The sequence below is a fragment of the Lissotriton vulgaris genome, chromosome 11, assembly GCF_964263255.1.
Source record: "Lissotriton vulgaris chromosome 11, aLisVul1.2, whole genome shotgun sequence".
Classification (NCBI taxonomy): domain Eukaryota; kingdom Metazoa; phylum Chordata; class Amphibia; order Caudata; family Salamandridae; genus Lissotriton; species Lissotriton vulgaris.
This window is the reverse complement of record NC_141699.1, coordinates 1106153386-1106175124: the sequence shown is the minus strand read 5'-3', so window position 1 is coordinate 1106175124 and position 21739 is coordinate 1106153386. Positions and strand designations below refer to the sequence as shown.

Below are 21739 nucleotides of genomic sequence, written 5' to 3'. Positions count from 1 at the left end.
AGGGATGGATGAGAGTGGGAATAGAATAACCACAATCACAGATTTCAGAGCACCATCCACTTTCTATCCCATCCTCCTTCGGGATAATATTGATATCTTCCAAGAAAATGTGGTAACGGATCTAAAGAAGTTGCAAATACAGATTGGGGGTACAAAACGCGGATACTCAGCCCAACAACAGCAATAAAAAGCATTGACTGAGAAACTTAACAAAGAAAAGAATGTGGTAATCAGAAGTAGTGACAAAGGAGGAAATGTGGTCCTCATGACTAAAACAAACTATGATAAAGAGGCCTATAGTCAACTTAATGACAGTGAATGTTACGAAAAAATCAACAACCGTGAGCTCCTGACCATCAAGGAAGAATACCATCGAAAGCTATTGTTATGGCTGGATTTTCTGGTTAGATGGGATCAGCCCCTAGGGGCCCCTCCAACCCAGCCAGAACGTAATCACATCCCTCCTCAGGACCAACTATCCAGGCACCTGAGTACCTACCTGAGGATGGGGAACTCGCAATATACAAGCTCATATTATTAAAAACACCACTAAATCTATAGGGATACTAAGAATACTCACTGATTACTAGGGATATCCATACCCTACACCACACTTATATTCACATCAGTTGGTCTCGCGGCCACTCAGACCCAGACCGGTCTACCCTAGGGCAGATATTGCGCACAATCCGGTGCGACTACACATGGGCCTGCAGAACCCAATGCTCCCTTTTCCAAACGATCAACAATCCTGTCGATCTCCACGCCAGTGTCCCCCCTGGCGCTCTCACTTATTCAAGCCACAATCCTGTGGGTATCCACGCTGGTAATCCTACCCAGCGTTCTCACTAACGCCGCATATCAACGACGACCACATTCCTATGAACACCTTTATATATATGTCTCTTCACTAAGGATCTACTACTACAATAATATTATGGGATAGCCGAATTACTTAGTGTCAACAATTCCCCAGCTCAAGGGCTCCCTGTTCTCCCTATTCATTCAGACTTACCGGATCAGGGGCAGCATCTGTTCTGGCTATAACATCTGACTAGGAGGAAAAAGGTTACCTATGCTTTGGAACAGAAGACGCTGTTTACAGGATTATGGGAGGGTGTACTAACTTAGTCCCTTAGTTGCAGGTCTCCTCTCTCCCTCACTATTACTTACCTGATCAGGGGTAGCATCTGTTCAAACAGTAATACCTACCAGGATAGAAGATTACCCTCACTGTATGGGGACAAAGATATACACACTATGTGATTGAGTTATTTCTTGATTTAAGCGCTCCTACTCCCTTCTGATCCATCAGTGGCTCAACAGCAACTGGCTAGAAGCCAGGCTAGCTTTATCATAAAAGAACTCATGCACTGTAGTTATGGGGATGTTTATTATTACAATAATAAAATACACATATACAGATCTGTAACTGACAAAGACTATAGATAGAACACACCGCTGAAAGGGAAAAGATTAAACATAACAGGAACACTCCGCTGAAAGGGAAAAGATTAACAATGCAAAAGCCTAGGGAATAAAGATAAGATTAAGATGTAAGTGTGATTGGTTCAGACTACCTCACCTATTAGAAGGAAGATTTCTCTCTGCCTCTGGTGGGATTAGGGCTCTCTCTCTGCCTCTGGTGGGATTAGGGCTCTCTCTGTCTCTCCCTCCTTCACCACATCACCACGCCTCTGGTCCAATTGCTCCAGCTGACAGCCTTCTTTGATGCTCTCTGCACTGCTTTCTCTCTCCTCATCTTCAGCAATCGTCTGCCTTCTTTCTCAATTTAAGAACTGCACTCTATTCTGCAGCTCCAGCAGACATCCTCTCTCTCTCTCTGCAAGCTGTTCTGAGCTCCAAGCTGAACTGAGCTCCCAGCTGTTCTGTGCTCCAAGCTGGTCTGAGCACCACGCTGAACTGCACTCCAAACTGAACTGAACTGCACACAAGCTGGAATGAACACTCCTCCTCTCCTGTAGCTCGCTAATATGGAAGCTTGTCCTTTCATGGAAAGTTACGGCCAGTAACCTGCCGCCCACCAAATTCTTGTACCTCCCCGTACCAAGGACACGTTCCCAGCTGGCCAGCCTGAAGTTGTGTCTTCGGAGTGGAGAAAAATACATTCCTTCGATAGGGGCCAGCCTGAGCCGGTTCTCTCCAAGCGAACAACAGCCTTAACTATAAACTTTGCCTTTGCCCTGAAAAGCCTCTCAGCTTCATCAAGATGGAGTCCCTCTAGCTCTAGGCCTGTAGGCCTGAAAGGGATGCAGAATACCTACATAAACCATACCAATGTGTCTAATATGTCAAAGCCAATAGGCAATAGACAGGTTAAAGTCAAGAATAAAGGATCTATTATCATATTAAGCAGCTATCCTCTTCTAGGTCTGGAAAAAAGGGCTTAAAAGGGCCAACACAGGCTAAGAATACCTATACTAGATGTGAGCAAGATTAATGATCTATATCACTGCTAAATAAAGCCAAAAACTCTGCCATTACACTCCACCCTTAGATCCTTATCTTGCGAACATCAATAAACAATAACATCCAGATAAACAAACATCAACACAATCTATCAACAAATCAAAAACTAAAAAACTCCCTAAAAAGAATGACAACTCAAGGAAATTCCACCCGAAACTCAATTGTAGGGAATACAAACCTAACAACCAACTGAAAACAAATCAAAGCACCCTTGACTTGAATGCTGAACCATATCTGAAATTGGATCAGATAACAACAGAAACTAACCAAAGCATCCTCAAACTAAATGTGCCTCAACTTCTAGTGATAACTGGTCAAATCTAGTGATGTAGGGACTTATGTGTTGAATGAAAACAGCAAGGGGCCTAAATGGGGCCTACTTCGGACAACTTAAGCCTAAATGAGGCCTACCGACTATAGTCAACTTAAGAACTAAATGTGTTTCAACTTCTAATGAGAAAACAACAAAGGGCCTAAATGAGCCCTACCTACTATAGGCAACTGAAGCTAATGATGACTCATAAAATCTATTGGTGTAGGGGCTTGTTCGTGGGATAAAAATAACAATGGGCCTAAATGAGGCCTACCTACTATAGTTAACTTAAGCTAATGATGACTCATGAAATCTATTGGTGTAGGGGCTTGTTTGTGGGATGAAAATAACAATGGGCCTAAATGAGGCCTACCTACTGACATTTGTCAATTTAAAGAAACTTTTTGGTGAAATCTGAGAAGTAGACATGACAAATTATTTTCAAGGTCTGGGCAAACATTAATACATAATCATACTAAAAGACACACCTCCCAGAACAATCCAAAGTCTAAGGTAACCACCCTTTGATCAATCAAGGTGAAAATGTAATAACAGTAAAAGACAACCCCATTTCTACAAGATAGCTGGTGTATATATATATATATCACTTAGTTTCTACACACTGTGGAACACATGTGTGCACCACCATTCAAAAAAAAAAGTCCTTCATTGGCAAAAACTGTTTTGAAGGAAACAGGAAAACTATAATAGGTGACATGATTGTGTTTTAAAAGTGGGGCCTGCTTGTAATGATTGAAAACATAGGAATAATGCAGGCCAAGGAATTATGTAATCAAGTCCATTTGGAAAAAAAAGTCAATTTTTGTTGCTTCAGTGTAGGCCACCACCCTGCATCTTCGGTATCCGGACACTTCCTCCGATGCGGCCATCCATCACCCTTCCGGTCTGGTCTGGTCTGGTTCCATCATCCAAAAATAATAAACTAAAATAAAAACATGAAAGTAAAAAACTAAAACAACAAAGGAAGTGGAAGGGGGAGGGGCCACGCACAACCACAACCCAGCAAGCCTAGGGACAAGAAAACAAGTATCATTAATCTTGCATGACAAAATTTTCCATTTAAATAGCACCCCGGGTGCCTTTCAGTGTTGGGAAAAAAACGTAATTAATTAAAAACAGTTTTCTAAAGTCAAGACATAATTAAAATCATATATTTATTATTATTAGTTTGGGCAAAATCTAATTGTTTACATACACAGCCAGAAGGGCCTATTTCATACACTAATCCTTCATGGGACAGCCCCTCCCTTCAGAGCAGGAGCCAGGCTACAGTGTGAAGCAATTTGAATTACTGCCAAATGATGATCTCACAGCAGGAGCAGGGCACTGCAAGCCTCCCATTTCCCAGATCAGAGAAGCCCGCCCAGGCCCACTGCAACTAACTAACTCCAAGGGCAAGAGTCTGCAAGAGTCCATTATCAGCAGGCAATGAAGCCGCCTGCCTCAACAGCCAGGAAGAGCGAGTTAGCCCCACCCTTAGATAAACAAGCCGTCCGCGGAAGAAAATTGGATTATAGCCAATCATAACGAACAGGGACGTGATCGGAACCTGCAGAGGGAAGAGAAAAAAACTTGTCTGCACAAACCAGCTGGTCTGCCAAGGTCGACAAACAAATTCCTTGCTTGTTCCCAGGCCTGATTGTGCTAACCAACGAAAGCTAGCATTTTAAAAAAAACAATTCTGTTACAGTGTACTGCTAATTAAAAGCTCCAGTTTCTAAAAATACTTTTGTCTAACTAATTCAGCTAAAGGCAAGACATTTAAAATATGGGCACTTATTTAGAAAGGGGCAACTCAGTTTTGCACACAAAATTATACATTCTGCATTTGAAAAAACGAATTATCATGGACCATTGTCAGCTGCTGAAAGAGAAATAATTGTAAAACAACATAATTGTACATTACAATGTAATTTAACATGCAAGCCATTTAAGCCAACCTAATAAAAGGGCCACATTTATACACTAAGAAACAGCCTATTATTTTCTAACTGAGTTGGTGAACTTATTAAGGCTGGTTTTGCTGACACATTTATAAAAAAGGTTGTGTATTACATATGGGAAAATAATAATGTTACATTTAATATTTTTTCAAAGGCACACGGTTGCCTTTCACTAATTAAAAGCACATGTTACCATGCACTGTCGGGCAAGATTGATTATTCTCAACCTGTGATCATTGCAACCAGCACATTCCTATCTAGATGGAAAACCCTCAAAGAAATATTTAATGAAAACAGCCCGTAGCATGCATTCTAACGGGCCACCTCCTTAACATTTCACTCATTTTCTCTCTCCGTGCAAACCCTTTATCAATACGATTGGGTGATTTATAACTTACAGTTCCAAGGCAAACCCACACAAATTCGTAGACGCATTTCAAAAAGAATGTGAAATGAACAGAACCCTTTGCAAAGCACAAGATGTTACCTTTCCGTCAAGAAATTGACAAAGCACATAGGCAGACCAAGGAACCAAAAAAAAAGTCAAAATCAAACCATCAATCCTTAAAATAATCCACTGACTTTTATAGTCAGGTCAAATAACCATGCATGTTGACAGCATGTTAAAAATAAAGACTGCCATCTCAACTCAAGATATTAACCCTTTGGCAGCTCAAGCAGAATCATTCCCCAACGTCTGCAGATACATGGGAAAATCATGAGCACATTTCTTCACGTTTACAAATAACACGTACATATATTTTCAAAACGTTATCCCCAAGCACCCGAGAGAGATCCAGCTCTCTCCTGCCTAACGTAATGATAACATGCCCTGTCCAAGCCATGACCACATGGCGCTATTCACAAGCCATATTTACAAGACACGCTTTTCACAAACAATATATCCAAGGCGCAATGCACAAGGAACACAGCAGATCAACATGAGAACATGCACCTCACAAGCCACATTAACATGGCGCTATTCACAAGCCATATTTACAAGGAGCTATATTCAAAGAACTCCACAGATCATATTACAATGAACACATTTCACATTGCACAGCATAAGCAGATGCAGCAAGCAATTTAATAGACAATTCAAAAGCATTTTTTACACACATTTATACAATAGGACCATCACAAAGATGTAACTGGCTTCCTCATGTAATGCCATCCTTCAACCCTGACAGTTTAAACACCAAGATGAAAACCATTCCTTCCACCCTGAATAAGCCAAATGCCATGATGTAATGCAATCTCCTCACGCTGCAACTGTTCAAGCCCATAGGTCTAACAGGCTACATAAACTGCAACATTACGCCAGATGGAACCGGCGTTCAGGGCACTCCCTCAGAACACATGGGAAACTCTCTAAGCACATGGCCAGATCACACAGGATAGGTAAGCAGTTCGTGACGCCAGATGTTATGGCTGGATTTTCTGGTTAGATGGGATCAGCCCCTAGGGGCCCCTCCAACCCAGCCAGAACGTAATCACATCCCTCCTCAGGACCAACTATCCAGGCACCTGAGTACCTACCTGAGGATGGGGAACTCGCAATATACAAGCTCATATTATTAAAAACACCACTAAATCTATAGGGATACTAAGAATACTCACTGATTACTAGGGATATCCATACCCTACACCACACTTATATTCACATCAGTTGGTCTCGCGGCCACTCAGACCCAGACCGGTCTACCCTAGGGCAGATATTGCGCACAATCCGGTGCGACTACACATGGGCCTGCAGAACCCAATGCTCCCTTTTCCAAATGATCAACAATCCTGTCGATCTCCACGCCAGTGTCCCCCCTGGCGCTCTCACTTATTCAAGCCACAATCCTGTGGGTATCCACGCTGGTAATCCTACCCAGCGTTCTCACTAACGCCGCATATCAACGACGACCACATTCCTATGAACACCTTTATATATATGTCTCTTCACTAAGGATCTACTACTACAATAATATTATGGGATAGCCTAATTACTTAGTGTCAACAATTCCCCAGCTCAAGGGCTCCCTGTTCTCCCTATTCATTCAGACTTACCGGATCAGGGGCAGCATCTGTTCTGGCTATAACATCTGACTAGGAGGAAAAAGGTTACCTATGCTTTGGAACAGAAGACGCTGTTTACAGGATTATGGGAGGGTGTACTAACTTAGTCCCTTAGTTGCAGGTCTCCTCTCTCCCTCACTATTACTTACCTGATCAGGGGTAGCATCTGTTCAAACAGTAATACCTACCAGGATAGAAGATTACCCTCACTGTATGGGGACAAAGATATACACACTATGTGATTGAGTTATTTCTTGATTTAAGCGCTCCTACTCCCTTCTGATCCATCAGTGGCTCAACAGCAACTGGCTAGAAGCCAGGCTAGCTTTATCATAAAAGAACTCATGCACTGTAGTTATGGGGATGTTTATTATTACAATAATAAAATACACATATACAGATCTGTAACTGACAAAGACTATAGATAGAACACACCGCTGAAAGGGAAAAGATTAAACATAACAGGAACACTCCGCTGAAAGGGAAAAGATTAACAATGCAAAAGCCTAGGGAATAAAGATAAGATTAAGATGTAAGTGTGATTGGTTCAGACTACCTCACCTATTAGAAGGAAGATTTCTCTCTGCCTCTGGTGGGATTAGGGCTCTCTCTCTGCCTCTGGTGGGATTAGGGCTCTCTCTGTCTCTCCCTCCTTCACCACATCACCACGCCTCTGGTCCAATTGCTCCAGCTGACAGCCTTCTTTGATGCTCTCTGCACTGCTTTCTCTCTCCTCATCTTCAGCAATCGTCTGCCTTCTTTCTCCATTTAAGAACTGCACTCTATTCTGCAGCTCCAGCAGACATCCTCTCTCTCTCTCTGCAAGCTGTTCTGAGCTCCAAGCTGAACTGAGCTCCCAGCTGTTCTGTGCTCCAAGCTGTTCTGAGCACCACGCTGAACTGCACTCCAAACTGAACTGAACTGCACACAAGCTGGAATGAACACTCCTCCTCTCCTGTAGCTCGCTAATATGGAAGCTTGTCCTTTCATGGAAAGTTACGGCCAGTAACCTGCCGCCCACCAAATTCTTGTACCTCCCCGTACCAAGGACACGTTCCCAGCTGGCCAGCCTGAAGTTGTGTCTTCGGAGTGGAGAAAAATACATTCCTTCGATAGGGGCCAGCCTGAGCCGGTTCTCTCCAAGCGAACAACAGCCTTAACTATAAACTTTGCCTTTGCCCTGAAAAGCCTCTCAGCTTCATCAAGATGGAGTCCCTCTAGCTCTAGGCCTGTAGGCCTGAAAGGGATGCAGAATACCTACATAAACCATACCAATGTGTCTAATATGTCAAAGCCAATAGGCAATAGACAGGTTAAAGTCAAGAATAAAGGATCTATTATCATATTAAGCAGCTATCCTCTTCTAGGTCTGGAAAAAAGGGCTTAAAAGGGCCAACACAGGCTAAGAATACCTATACTAGATGTGAGCAAGATTAATGATCTATATCACTGCTAAATAAAGCCAAAAACTCTGCCATTACAGCTATGTAAGTGGCGGTCAGCCAAACTCATTACTGACAATGAATTTGATTATCTAAAGGTTGAACACCCTCTAACACCGATTTTGTATTTTTTACCCAAAATACATAAAGACCCCATCCATCCACCGGGAAGGCCAATAATATCAGCAAGGGGGAGCCTTCTTGAACATACCTCAATCTATATAGATCATTTCATACAAGGCTATGTTCAGCAATTGGGGTCGTACGTACGTGATACAGGGGATTTCCTAGAAAAAATCAAGGATGTACAGATTCAGGAGGGGGATTGGCTGATAGCCCTAGATGTGATAGCTCTATATACTAGTATATCGCATAGTGATGGTCTTGATGCAATACGGTATTATTTATCGAGAAGGGAACCAGGCAATGAAAAGCACACTAAAATGCTGTTAGACATGTTGGATTTCTGTCTTTCAAACAATGTGTTTTTGTTCAACCTACAGTTGTACCGCCAAAAACAGGGGGTAGCAATGGGGGCCAGTTTCTCTCCAAGTTACACATGTCTGCACATGGGGGCTTGGGAGGAACTGGTCCTGGGGCTTGGTTTTCAGCACATCATTAAGAACAATCTCGTAGCATGGTTCCGCTTCATTGACGACTTGTTCGTCATATGGAGAGGAAGCCAGGAAGAGGCCCTCAAATTCATTGAGGACATCAATGATAACCCCCTTAACCTCAGATTTACTGCAACACTCAGTCAGGAAGCAATTACCTTTTTAGATGCTGAACTCTACACCAAGGGGTGTCGTTTGGAATCTAGGGTTTACAGGAAAAAGACAGCAGGCAACAGCATTTTACATGCTGCCAGCGCTCACCCGGTCCATCTCATTTCCAGTATCCCATACGGGGAAATGCTGCGGTTAAGACGCATATGCAGCAACCCCGTGGAACTGGAACAGGCACAAAAGGAAAGCAGGGAAAGATTCCTTGAAAGAGGATACTCCGAAAAAGTGATTGACAGAGCTGTGCAGAAATCCTTGTTAATGAGTAGAGAGGAGCTCCTAATCAGGAAAGCGGACAGGGAGCCGCCCAGTCAAGACACATCTAAACCAGTTATAGTTGAGCCTGAATGCTTCAGATTAATAACAGGATTCACTAGACAACACCAGCAAATAAAGAAAATAGTGAATAAACATTGGCCCATTGTGCTGAGGGATAATGTTATAGGCAAAAGTTTACCAAAGTCTATCTCTTTGACCTACAGCAAAGCCCCCTCTTTAAGGGACCACATAGTTAAAACCAACCCGGATCCCTTCACGAGAACAGAGTGGTGGCAAAGAAATAAGGGGTTCTATAACTGTAAAATCTGTAAAGCGTGTACACATGGTGAAAACACCAAAACCTACAGGGATGGATTCACAGGAAAGGAACATCTAATAACCCAAGTACTCACATGCAAGACAGAATACGCTATATATGTTTTGCGTTGTCCTTGTGGCTTGCAGTATGTGGGCAGCACCAGGAATGCTGTCCATAAACGCATTTTGCAACATCTGCGAGCAATAACTAATATGGACAGCACATATCCTGTTGTGCGCCATTTCAAAGACCACCACCAAAGCAACAACAGTGGTCTTAAATACTGGGTTATTGATTCTGTCATCAACACCAAAAGAGGCGGAGACAGGGAAACCAGACTTAGAAAGCTGGAGACAAAATATATCCTCCTGCTCAATACTAAGGTGCCCCATGGGTTGAATGTGACTGAAGATCTCCACACTTGCTTACTCTAGAAAACTTAATGTATCGGGAGTGTGTGCTCTCCCCCATGTGGATAATGTCCACGGCACTCACCCGGCTGGGAGATGGCTGGGACAGATCCCGTGGGGGCTGCGAGCAGCCACAATTCTCAATAACCATCACTGAAAGAAATCATGCTGCTATGAGAATAGACAATATTTGTTTTTTTATTATTTTTCACTGTGCACTGTTTTTTGCAACCAGGTTAATAACCATTGAAATGTAATGAACTGTAAAGGTTGTTTAACATTAGGTTGTTTGTTTAGTTTTATTTTTGGACATCTTGGTTTTGGGTTTCAGGCCCCTTGTGGACCTGGCTTATCGTTTTGAACTCGTTCCAGCACAAAAACTTTTTTTAAACATAGGAATAATGGCACTCACACAGGAGGTTTCAATAGAGATATGTATGACTCTTGTGAATAAAGACTTATCCGTCTAGAATTAGAAGTCTTAAGAAAACATTATGTAAGGAGTATAACATAAAAAGATATAGCAATCCACCCCCTCAAGAGAAATCGATATATTTGCAAATACACATTATTTTAGAGTGAAATGTATTAGGACCTTGGTATACTGTAATATGCGTATTTGCACTATGCTAATTTTGCACATATTGATGCACTTTTTTAAGCACTATTTGCACTTTAAAAAGTAAGCACGCGGCACTTTATATGGATCTAACTACCATACCGAGGTTCCTAAATGAGGAAGCAAAATCAAAGACCATGTTTACAAATATTGAAAGATAATGATTAGGGGTCTTTTATATATTTTTATATATATACTTGTAAATAGGACTTTCAAGAGACGGGTTTGTGTAATAGATTTGTGTATTTTACAATGATACTCTTTTAGTCACACCTGTTATTTAATCTGCTGAAAACATTTTAAATACCATTTGGCTACAAATGTATTTTACATTTATTAAGAAACTTGAGAATGTAAAACGATGTTGAGTGCATCACACAGTATGTTTTCTATGTTTACTAGTGAGTTTGCACAGGTGATTTTAGTTAACCACTCGCTTTCACTTTAAAAGGTGTACCTTGCCAAGAAAACGCTGTCATGTGATCAAGGCTCCGTTGAGCCGAAACGTCGGTGACTCTTTCTGCGAAATAAAATCTCTCATACACCTCGAGGTCCGTGTCCGGAGTCTACTTGCTGTGCGAGCGCGCAAGCTGGGAGACAGACGGTGTACAGGACATATATATATATATATATATATATATATATATATATATATATATATATATATATATATATATATATATATATATATATATTACCTACTGGCGGTCACCAGTAGGTATATATAGTTAGGATTTTTTTGAATAGGGATTTCTGAAAATTCTATGTTGAATAACTTTGGCGTTGATGGACGGAATTGGCTGTAATTTTCAGGAGAATGGCACATGTTGTTTCTGAGCGTCCCCTGAAAGTTTGGGGGGGTTTCGTCAAGCGGGGGCCAAGAAAAAAAGGGGGTCCCAAAACGTGTTTTTAACATTGAGTTTTCTATAGGGCGGTTGGACTCACTTTTAGCTCGAACGGCTGAATGGATTTCTATGAAACTTGGCAAAATTGTAGAGACTGTTTGCCCGATGTGCCTTTGCTAGGTCACAAGATATGTGCTCCAGTGGATTTTGAGAAATTAACTTTCCAAAAAATATATATATCTGTGACAGCGTCCCGGTTAGCGCCCCGGTTCGCGTACCAGACACGTAACGGAACTTCGCGAGGAGAAGCGGACTGGCCCTCCAGTGACTCTCAACATTCTAAACAGTCCGGAGCGGCCGCCATCTTGTCTCTCGGTAGGATCGAGAGACAAGAGGTGGAAATAAACGAAGGGGGAAATGAATGAAAGGGGAAAGGTAGACCCCTCCCGACCCCCTAGGATTGATGTGGGGGCTATTAAAGGGCCCCGCGGGGCAAAAAAATAAAATACATTTTTTTTCGATTTTTCGCGGTGGAAGCGCTACCCGGTACGCGAACCGGTACGCGAACCGGGTAGCGAACCGGGTAGCGAACCGGTAGCGTATCGGGAGTCCCCCATCTTGTGTTTCGGACGAATTTAGTCACAAGATGGAGGATAAACAATGTTGTGAATGGGTATAAGGGGGCACAGGAGACATATCCTGACCCCCTAGGTTTTCTGAGGGTGGCTGAGGAGGCCCATATATGTAAAAAAAACATTTTTTTTTTTCACACGGTTAGCGCCCGGTCCGCGCACCGGGTAGCGTTCCGGAAAGCGTAACAAGGGGAAAACCAAGGGAAATAGTCAAATAATATTTTAGAGTGCTTTGAGGTAGGGTAGCTCTGAATAGAGCTGTTGTGTTGTGTGGGTGATGTAAGTACCAACATGTAGGTACCAATGAAGAGTCTAAAATTCAATGTACACCGTCTCCTCTGTAGATATTTAGTATGTTCTAATATGGGTTATTTAAATGTAAATGTGTGGAAAAGCACTTCATGCTTTAAAGCAATTGTATTTTTGAACTGATTGTTTTTTCTTCTTAGTCCTCCTCTTTGGTTTTTTTTCCCCACACTCTTCTTCAGCATGATAGTTGATAAATTTGTTCCCTCAAAAAATGTATATACATAAAAAAATTATATTAAATACATATACAATATATTTTTCCTTTAAAAGAAGAATACATTTTACAGCTTTTGATATTTGCTATTAAAAAACCATTGAAATTCACTGAAAAAACCATAGGTTATAGACCATATATAGTTAGGAATTAGCATTTACAAAACCTTGAAAATTCACTGAAAAAACCATAGGTTATAGACCATATATAGTTAGGAATTAGCATTTACAAAACCTTATTTTACTCACACAAAACCATTGAAATTCGCATATATAGTTAGTTGCACTAACTATATATCGCGCACCCGCAATCCACTGCTGATCATGTCACATATTACATCATTCATGACATGGTCAGTGACATCACTGATGACATCACTGATGACATCTCAAATGACCTCACTGATGACAACATCCAGTGACTGTATATTTCTGTAAAGTTAAAATATGTCTTACGTATTGAAGAATGAGTGGATGTATAAGTGTCTGGATGAAGGATTTAGTAGGTGCATGACTGACTGTATGAGTGAGTGATTAAATGTGTCTCACTGAGTGCATGGGTTAGTGACTAAACTGTCTTAAATTGTGCATCATTATGTCTGTTGTTCTGTAAACTGCTGCATGTGTTGATCAGTAGCTATATGAGTAACTATATGGGTTATTGATTGGTTGCCCAAGTATTTGTATGGGAGACTGAGTGTGTGTGTGGGTGGCTGGGAGGTGTATGACTCTGTGCATAGATGTGTGAGCAGTTGATTCACTAGATGTATGGGTTCAAAAGTGCATGTGGAAACAGCTGTATGGGCGGTTGACTGTGTGCAAGAGTGTATTGGTGAGTGAATGGATATCTCAGTGCTACATGTCAAAGTAAGTACATATGTAAAACACAGTACATGTGAGAGTTGACATATATAAATAACTGTGCATAAGAGCCAGTGAATGTGTGAGTGGCTGTATGGATCATTGTGAACTTGTATCAGGGATTGTATAAGAGAGTAAATATGTGTTAGTATATGTTTGAATAAGTAAGGTGTGTATAACTGTATAGTTGAGGAAATGGAGGTGTGATTGATTCTTTGCATGACTGACTAGGTGTGTGAGTAACTCCATGGATGAGTGACAGTCTGTGAGTGTCTGTTTACACTGAGTGTATCTAAGGTTATATTAGAGTCTGAAGAGGTTCATCGTATTATCACATGAATGATGTCATCAGTGATGTGATCAGTAATGTCAAATGAGATGTCATCAGTGATGTCATCAGTGATGTCATTTGAGATGTCATCAGTGATGTCATCAGTGATGTCACTGACCATGTCATGAATTATGTAATATGTGACATGATCAGCAGTGGATTGCGGGTGTGCGATATATAGTTAGTGCAACTAACTATATATGCGAATTTCAATGGTTTTGTGTGAGTAAAATAAGGTTTTGTAAATGCTAAGTCCTAACTATATATGGTCTATAAACTATGGTTTTTTCAGTGAATTTTCAAGGTTTTGTAAATGCTAATTCCTAACTATATATGGTCTATAACCTATGGTTTTTTCAGTGAATATATATATATATATATATATATATATATATATATATATATATATATATATATATATATATATATATATATATATATATATATATATATATATATATATATATATATATATATATATAGCAACATTCTCGATTCCATTCCATTCCATTCAAAGAAAAATGGCGATGAGTGGACCCATATACTGGTGCAATTTCTCAGTGCTTTATTGTGCATAAAGTCTCGCCCAGCAGTCTGCCATGACCCGTTTTGCTTCCTCCATGAGGCTTGATCACATGAATATATATATGTTACATTTCTTATTGCTGCCCTAAATAATTTTCTTCTTTTTGCTGCCAGGAGGTTGAGGATCAGAGTATCAATGAAGAAGTCGAAGGGAAGCAAACATCATCAATAATTCTCAAACCAGGACCAAAGGCCACCAAGGTACTTCCATATGGGGTGGCAGAATTACAAAGATTGGATGCATCCCAATGCAGCAAGACCACTAGCTCTGCTGTGTCACATGGAGATGGTAGAAAAGTGCCATATCTACCAAGACCTGCTTGGATACTTTCTCAAATCAAACACTGTTAACTCAAGCATTTTGTAAATTACTGCATTACTTTAAATCACAGCTTTTTTGCTCAATACCAGCTAGCGGTAGTGCACCCTAAAGGTGGTATGATAAGAATTGATCCCTGGCCTCCTCAAACAGGCCCTCCAAACCTCTCCTAAAAACCAAGAGGAGATTTGCACTTTAAGGAAAACTTAAAAATTAACTAGGGATAGTCGGTTGAGGCACCTTAAACCAGAGGCATGGGGTAATTTAAAACACGCCTCAGCCCTCCGAGACAGCACCGCCTTCTGGAAGGGAATTAATGCTCCTGAAAGATATCGATGGACCCTCCCTCGAGGTCCATATTGATGAAGACTCCTGGGTTAGATATTTTCAAGGAATTTTTAAGAACAAATAAGATCTTGTTAGTGTTGATGTTATCCCCGGTACAGAGGTCTTTAAATGCCTTTCTTCGAGCTAGGGGAAATTAAATGGGCACTGCTGCAATCTTCCTTGAGGAAGGCTCCTGGATTGGATGGGGTCCCCTTATATATCTTTCTGGCTGATATTCCCTTTTGGTCTCCTCTTTTAACAGGGGCATTTAATGCGATAAGCAAGGCAGGTCCACCTCCATCTTGGAAGAACTCTGTCATAATCCAATTTATAAAAAAGGGACGCCTCTAAGCCAGCAAACTATTGTCCCATCTCCATGCTCGATAGTACAGCTACATTTATGGGCAGGCTGCTATTAAATAAACTAGAAGCATGGGATAAGGAAAATAACATCCATACAGAATTGCAGTATGGGTTTCGCCAGGGGAGGGGTACCGTTGGTTAGTGCCCTAATTTGTCACTGATCACAAATAAATATACTACAGGTATAAAATGCCAGTCTTTACATGGCTTTCATGGACCTGTCAAAGGCCTTGGACTGCATTGCGCATAACAAACTTTGGACCATTTAGATGGATATGGGAATAGACAATGGCATTATTAACTTTATAAGAGAGCTTTATAGGGATGCAACCGCTTCAGTGCGCTTTGGTTTGTAAGGTGAATGCACTAAACACTTTAAAATTGAAAGGGGTGTCAGACAAGGATGTGTTCTGGCCACTTTTATGTTTGCTCTATATACATTCAACCTCTAATTGATGTCTTTATTAAAAGCTTGAAAGACACTTCACAGGTCCAGTTGTCCCACCTCCCTATCCTCCTTTACGGCTCAGACGATGCGGTCGCGTTGGCTAGGACTCCCATGGCCCTTCAATATACAGTCTTTATGCATACTTTGGACCTACATGTAATTAAAGCCAACACTTTTATCATGGCAATGGGCGGGGGCAGAATGGAGACAGTGAGATATTACTCAGAGGGTGAAAAGATTGAACAGGTGGGACATTTCAATTATATGGACATAAATTTTGATGTGAAACAAAATTGGAGGTCGTTGCCGGATAGTCATGCAAACCTAATGGCCCAAAGCATCGCAGCAGTTTTCAGATTTTCTCAAAAATTGGGCTGCAAGCCAGTTGTAGAAATGCTAAAAATCTATTGGGCATAAAACTCATTCAATTGCTACATATGGGGCAGCAATTTGGGGAATAACTGATGTGACTTCACTTCAAGGGGACACATTTATCAAAAGGTTGCTCTCAGTCCCACCTTCTTATTATAATTTCTTGCATATAAAGAAATTGGATTGCCATTCATTACTGATGTCATCAAATGTGCGCCTCTTTTCCTTTGACTTTCAGTATGGAATAGGGGCACAGTGGGAAAATCCTGATTGATATCCTGGACCACGTTAATAAAATCCCTTGGTTAGTGTATGTCAGGAAAAATTTAACCATCCTAGGACTGTCCTATTAATACGACTCACCGACCCCCTGTGAACATTTTCCTAAATCTATATTAAAGGACATTTACCTAAATGAAGGGATTCTGGATAAGTGGGAAGGTCATAGAGGGAAATACTCTATAAAAGTTTATGATAATATACCGCAGATATTAAATCATTCTCTCTTATTTAGGGTTTGCTGAGAACAACCAGCATTGGGTTTTTTTTTGTCAAAATTGCGGCAGAATTTTTAATTCCAATAATGCTGGGTCACCCTAATAATACATTTTCTGTAAGCAATTTACCGCCTTGTATGTGTAACAACATGGCACCCCAATAAACCTTTCCCTTCTTATTCTTCTGCCCGCTGTATGCTCTAGATAGGAAGATTTTTAATATCCCACTTTTAAAGAAATTCTTACTGCGCATGTTAGGCACAGCCCTGTTCACATTTTATTAAATTAGAAACGCCAATAGTTTGTTATGTTCTTGCTGCAATTTTTCTGGCTGCCCTAAGAACACGCAAGGTGGATAGTACAACATCTGTCACTTCTTAAATCTTCTGCTTTATCGATGTACCTGCTCTAACATGAGACTGCTGTTATATCTTTGTTTTAATCTGATGTTCCTAAACCCATTGGCTCTTTTACTGTATTCATCATTTTTGGATCTCTTTAAATGGATTTTAAATATAATTTTAATTGTAATGAAATGCTCTTTTTTATTGTATACTTTTATGAATTGTTTCAATGCGAAATAAAGGAGCTTGATAATGATGATGATGATGCGACCACCCAAGAGGCAGCCGGAAACATAAATTTTTCCCTTGCGGTTTGTGCAGCGGCCATAAAAGAGCCGTAGCACAACACGCGTTGGGAAAATGGATGTTTGCAAACATCCATGCACTATGTGCTAGGCACCATGTGGTTGCTGGCACACAGGTCATGGATGTTTAGGGGGTACCCATGTGTCCTCAAGGCCTCACTGTGAAGGGCCTCCCAAATTCCACTTCCGAAAGCTTTTCAATGGCGGTCGGACCGCCATTGAAAGGTTGCCTGAAAGGGGCATTGTAATCACTATGGCGGAACCTCAGCAGGCACCGCCCCATTGAAGTCATTTACTTTCCAACCGTTGCCCCGACAGGCTTCTTGAGCCCATCAGAAAAGCAGTTATCAGACCCTCTGTCTCCTGCCTCCAACCACCGCATTATAATGAGGTGGTAGGATTGCATAGATAGATGTTGGTTGGACTGCAACCGACAGGCTATCAGTTGTGGTTTGACCGACATCCTAATTAGGGCCTTGGTGTGAAGATAAAATATTGACCAAGGCCTCCCGCTTAGTGTATCCAACCCTGGCTCCAACGGGGTTGGCCTCAAACATTGACTTTGTCCTGGACAAGCACGACTAGATGTCCCAAAGGGGGGCTATATGTTTTCAAGCACTAGAAAGTGTTTATTTTATAATAATTCATATCTCTGGTTTCCTACATTAGATAATTTTCATTTTGATGTCTATTTGTTTCTAAAGATATCATGTATTTTTATAAATTGATGTTGGATTTGTATTGTGTGTTATGGCTTTTTTATGTATGTTTTTTTAATGCTTTACACACATGTCTCCTAAGTTAGGCCTACTTGCTGATTTATAGCTACCAAGGGTTAAGCAAGGGATTAATTTATTGAGACCCTAAACGAACCTTTTCTTGTGTGTGTGGCCTTATTACTAGTGATAAGTCACTACTTATCATACTAATAATCCACTTTCCAACAATGTGCTATCATTCTCTGGGGTCTTACTCCCTAAAGGGAGGTGCCGCAGAGCTTGATGAACATGGGGGATACTCCCTAAACAGAGGTACGGCAGAGCTCAATAAACAATGAGGTAATACCTAAAGGGAGGTGCTGCAGAGCTCAATGAACATGGGGGTGCTCACTAAAGAGAGGTGCAGCAGAGGTCAATGAACATGGGGGTACTCACTAAAGAGAGGTGCAGCAGAGGTCAATGAACATGGGGGTACTCACTAAAGAGAGGTGCTGCAGAGCTCAATGAACACTGGGGTACTCACTAAAGAGTGGTGCAGCAGAGGTCAATGAACATGGGGGTACTCACTAAAGAGAGGTGCAGCAGAGGTCAATGAACATTGGGGTACTCACTAAAGAGAGGTGCAGCAGAGCTCAATGAACATGGGGGTACTCACTAAAGAGAGGTGCAGCAGAGGTCAATGAACACTGGGGTACTCACTGAAGAGAGGTGCTGCAGAGCTCAATGAACATGGGGGTGCTCACTACAGAGAGATGCTGCAGAGGTCAATGAACATGAGGGTACTCACTAAAGAGAGGTGCAGCAGAGGTCAATGAACATGGGGGTACTCACTAAAGAGAGGTGCTGCAGAGCTCAATGAACACTGGGGTACTCACTAAAGAGTGGTGCAGCAGAGGTCAATGACCATGGGGGTACTCACTAAAGAGAGGTGCAGCAGAGGTCAATGAACATTGGGGTACTCACTAAAGAGAGGTGCAGCAGAGCTCAATGAACATGGGGGTACTCACTAAAGAGAGGTGCAGCAGAGGTCAATGAACACTGGGGTACTCACTGAAGAGAGGTGCTGCAGAGCTCAATGAACATGGGGGTGCTCACTACAGAGAGATGCTGCAGAGGTCAATGAACATGGGGGTACTCACTAAAGAGAGATGCTGCAGAGGTCAATGAACATGGGGGTACTCACTAAAGAGAGATGTTGCAGAGCTCAATGAACATGGAGGTACTCACTAAAGAGAGGTGCTGTAGAGCGCAATGAACATGGAGGTACTCACTAAAGAGAGATGCTGCAGAGCTCAATGAACATGGGGGTACTCACTAAAGAGAGATGTTGCAGAGCTCAATGAACATGGAGGTACTCACTAAAGAGAGATGCTGCAGAGGTCAATGAACATGGAGGTACTCACTAAAGAGAGGTGCTTCAGAGATCAATGAATAGGGGGTACTCCCTAAAGAGAGATCTAGTTGAGCTCAATGAACATGCGGTACTCACTAAAGAGAGATGGTGCAGAGCTCAATTAATATGGGGGTACTCACTAAAGGGAGATGTGGCTCAGCTCAATGAACATGGGGTACTCACTAAATACAGGTGCTGTGGAGCTCAATGACTATGGGGTATTCCCTAAGGAGGTGCAGCGGGAGGTCAATGAACATGGGGTACTCACTAAAGAGAGCTACAGCAGAACTAAAAGGAGCAAGAGCAATGGGGTATTCGCCAAAGAGAGGTGCAATGACTGAAAATAACAAATAATATGGACATTTACTTGATATAGCCATAGCAAGAGGCATCCAGTTACTTTAACATGTTTGTTTGTCTAAGTGAGTCCACATGTAGTCATGGCATGAACACACAGAACACTTTTATTTTTGATACTGTAATTTAAAATGAAAGCAACTATTGACTAGTGCCAAGATTCATTGGACTGAGGCATGTATATTGTCATTAATTCAAGGCAATATGCACGGAAGTGTTCCGAAGATAATATTGAGTAAATAGAGACACATAACCGTAGATGGCATACAACTCTTAATAGGTCAACATCATGTTTTGGACTAAATATGGAATGAGTTTGAAATTTTTTTGTAAATTAAATATTTTTAACAAAGAATACAGTTGGGCAAATGAAAAGTTCAACACTAATATTTGAGATGATAGGGAAATCAATACTTTTAGAAAGAAAACAATCAATTTGATGCATGACAATGTAAAACAAATAAAGGTTCCAGTATTTCCATTTCAGCAGCAAGCGAATTTGTACAACATTGTAAGTAAAACAAAGTAAGCATATATAAATTGACTAATGCAGTGAGATTTAAAAAATCACAAAAAAGTTCATGAGGAATTGTCTTTCTTCATGCAGTGGCCAGTTGATAAAAATATAATACACAGAGAAACCACTGAATTTTTTTATTTTTTTTAAACAAAGATGAATACGAACTTCTGCTCCTCAGTGGCCTAAGGTTTGCTGTGCCTTTCTACAAGCTGCAGAGACTCTACGTCACCTCCAAAAAAAGCAGAGACTCTGGGTCACCTCCACAACCAGCAGAGACTCGAGGCTGCCTCCACAGCCAGCAAAGACTATAGGTTGCCTCCACAACCAGCAGAGGCACTGTGTCACCTCTATAACCAGCAGAGACTCTAGGTTGCCTCCTCAACCAACAGAGACTCTAGGTCTCCACTACAACTAGCAGAGACTCAAGGACACCTCCACAACCAAGGTCACCTCCATGACTAGCAGAGAATCTAGGTCACTTCCACCACCAGCTGAGACTCTAGGTCACCTCCACAACCAACAGAGACTCTAGGTCTCCTCCACAACCAGCTGAGACTCTAGGTCACCTCCACAACCAACAGAGACTCAAGGTCTCCTCCACAACCAGCTGAGACTCTAGGTCATCTCCACAACCAGAAGAGACTCTAGGTCGCCTCCACAACCAGTAGTGACTCTGTCACCTCAACAACCAGCAGAGACTCCGGGTCACCTCCACAACCAACAGTGACTCTAGGCCATCTCCACAACCTGTAGAGATTTTACATCACCTCCAAATCCAGCAGAGACTCTAGGTCACCTCCACAACCAAGGTCTCCTCCACAACTAGCAGAGACACTAGATCACCATCACAACCAGCAGAGACTCTAGGTCACCCCAATTCTAATAATTGATCATGGCTCAAACCTAAGGGAAGTCACCTAGGACATTTGTGCTATGACATAGTATACCTCCATTATGCTATATGTGTCCTGAACAGCTTATAGTGCCCTAAACATTCATGAAATAGAAGAAAAGTTAATCTAACTGTTCAAAATCATCCTGATGTAGCTTTTTGCTTCATCCTTAGGTTCCTGTCGAAGGCCTCGCCATCGTGCACCAGTTCCCATTTTCCTCAGGCCTACAGAGGATGTCGGTTATCACACAGGTGGTTGGAGGCGACCAGTGCCTGGTCTTCATGAAAGGAGCACCAGAGAAGGTGATCAGCTTCTGCAGACCTGAGACAGGTATTCAGAGAAAATCAACTCACCACTGAGCATTTAAAACATTAGGAAACCTTGTAACATTCGCTGGCCCCTTCTCCATAAGTAAGCATGATGGCCTCCTGATGAACATCTATAT

General features: G+C 41.6%; 1 protein-coding gene across 1 annotated transcript in view; it reads left to right on the top strand.

Annotated features, from left to right (window-relative positions):
* LOC147684247 (putative cation-transporting ATPase 13A4) overlaps positions 1–21739 on the top strand; it is a 446726-nt gene that overhangs the window by 273057 nt on the left and 151930 nt on the right. Inside the window, exons 15-16 of the mRNA XM_086944647.1 lie at positions 14552–14638; positions 21468–21624. Coding sequence (XP_086800773.1) covers positions 14552–14638; positions 21468–21624 — 244 coding nt within the window. The remainder of the gene's footprint in view (positions 1–14551; positions 14639–21467; positions 21625–21739) is intronic.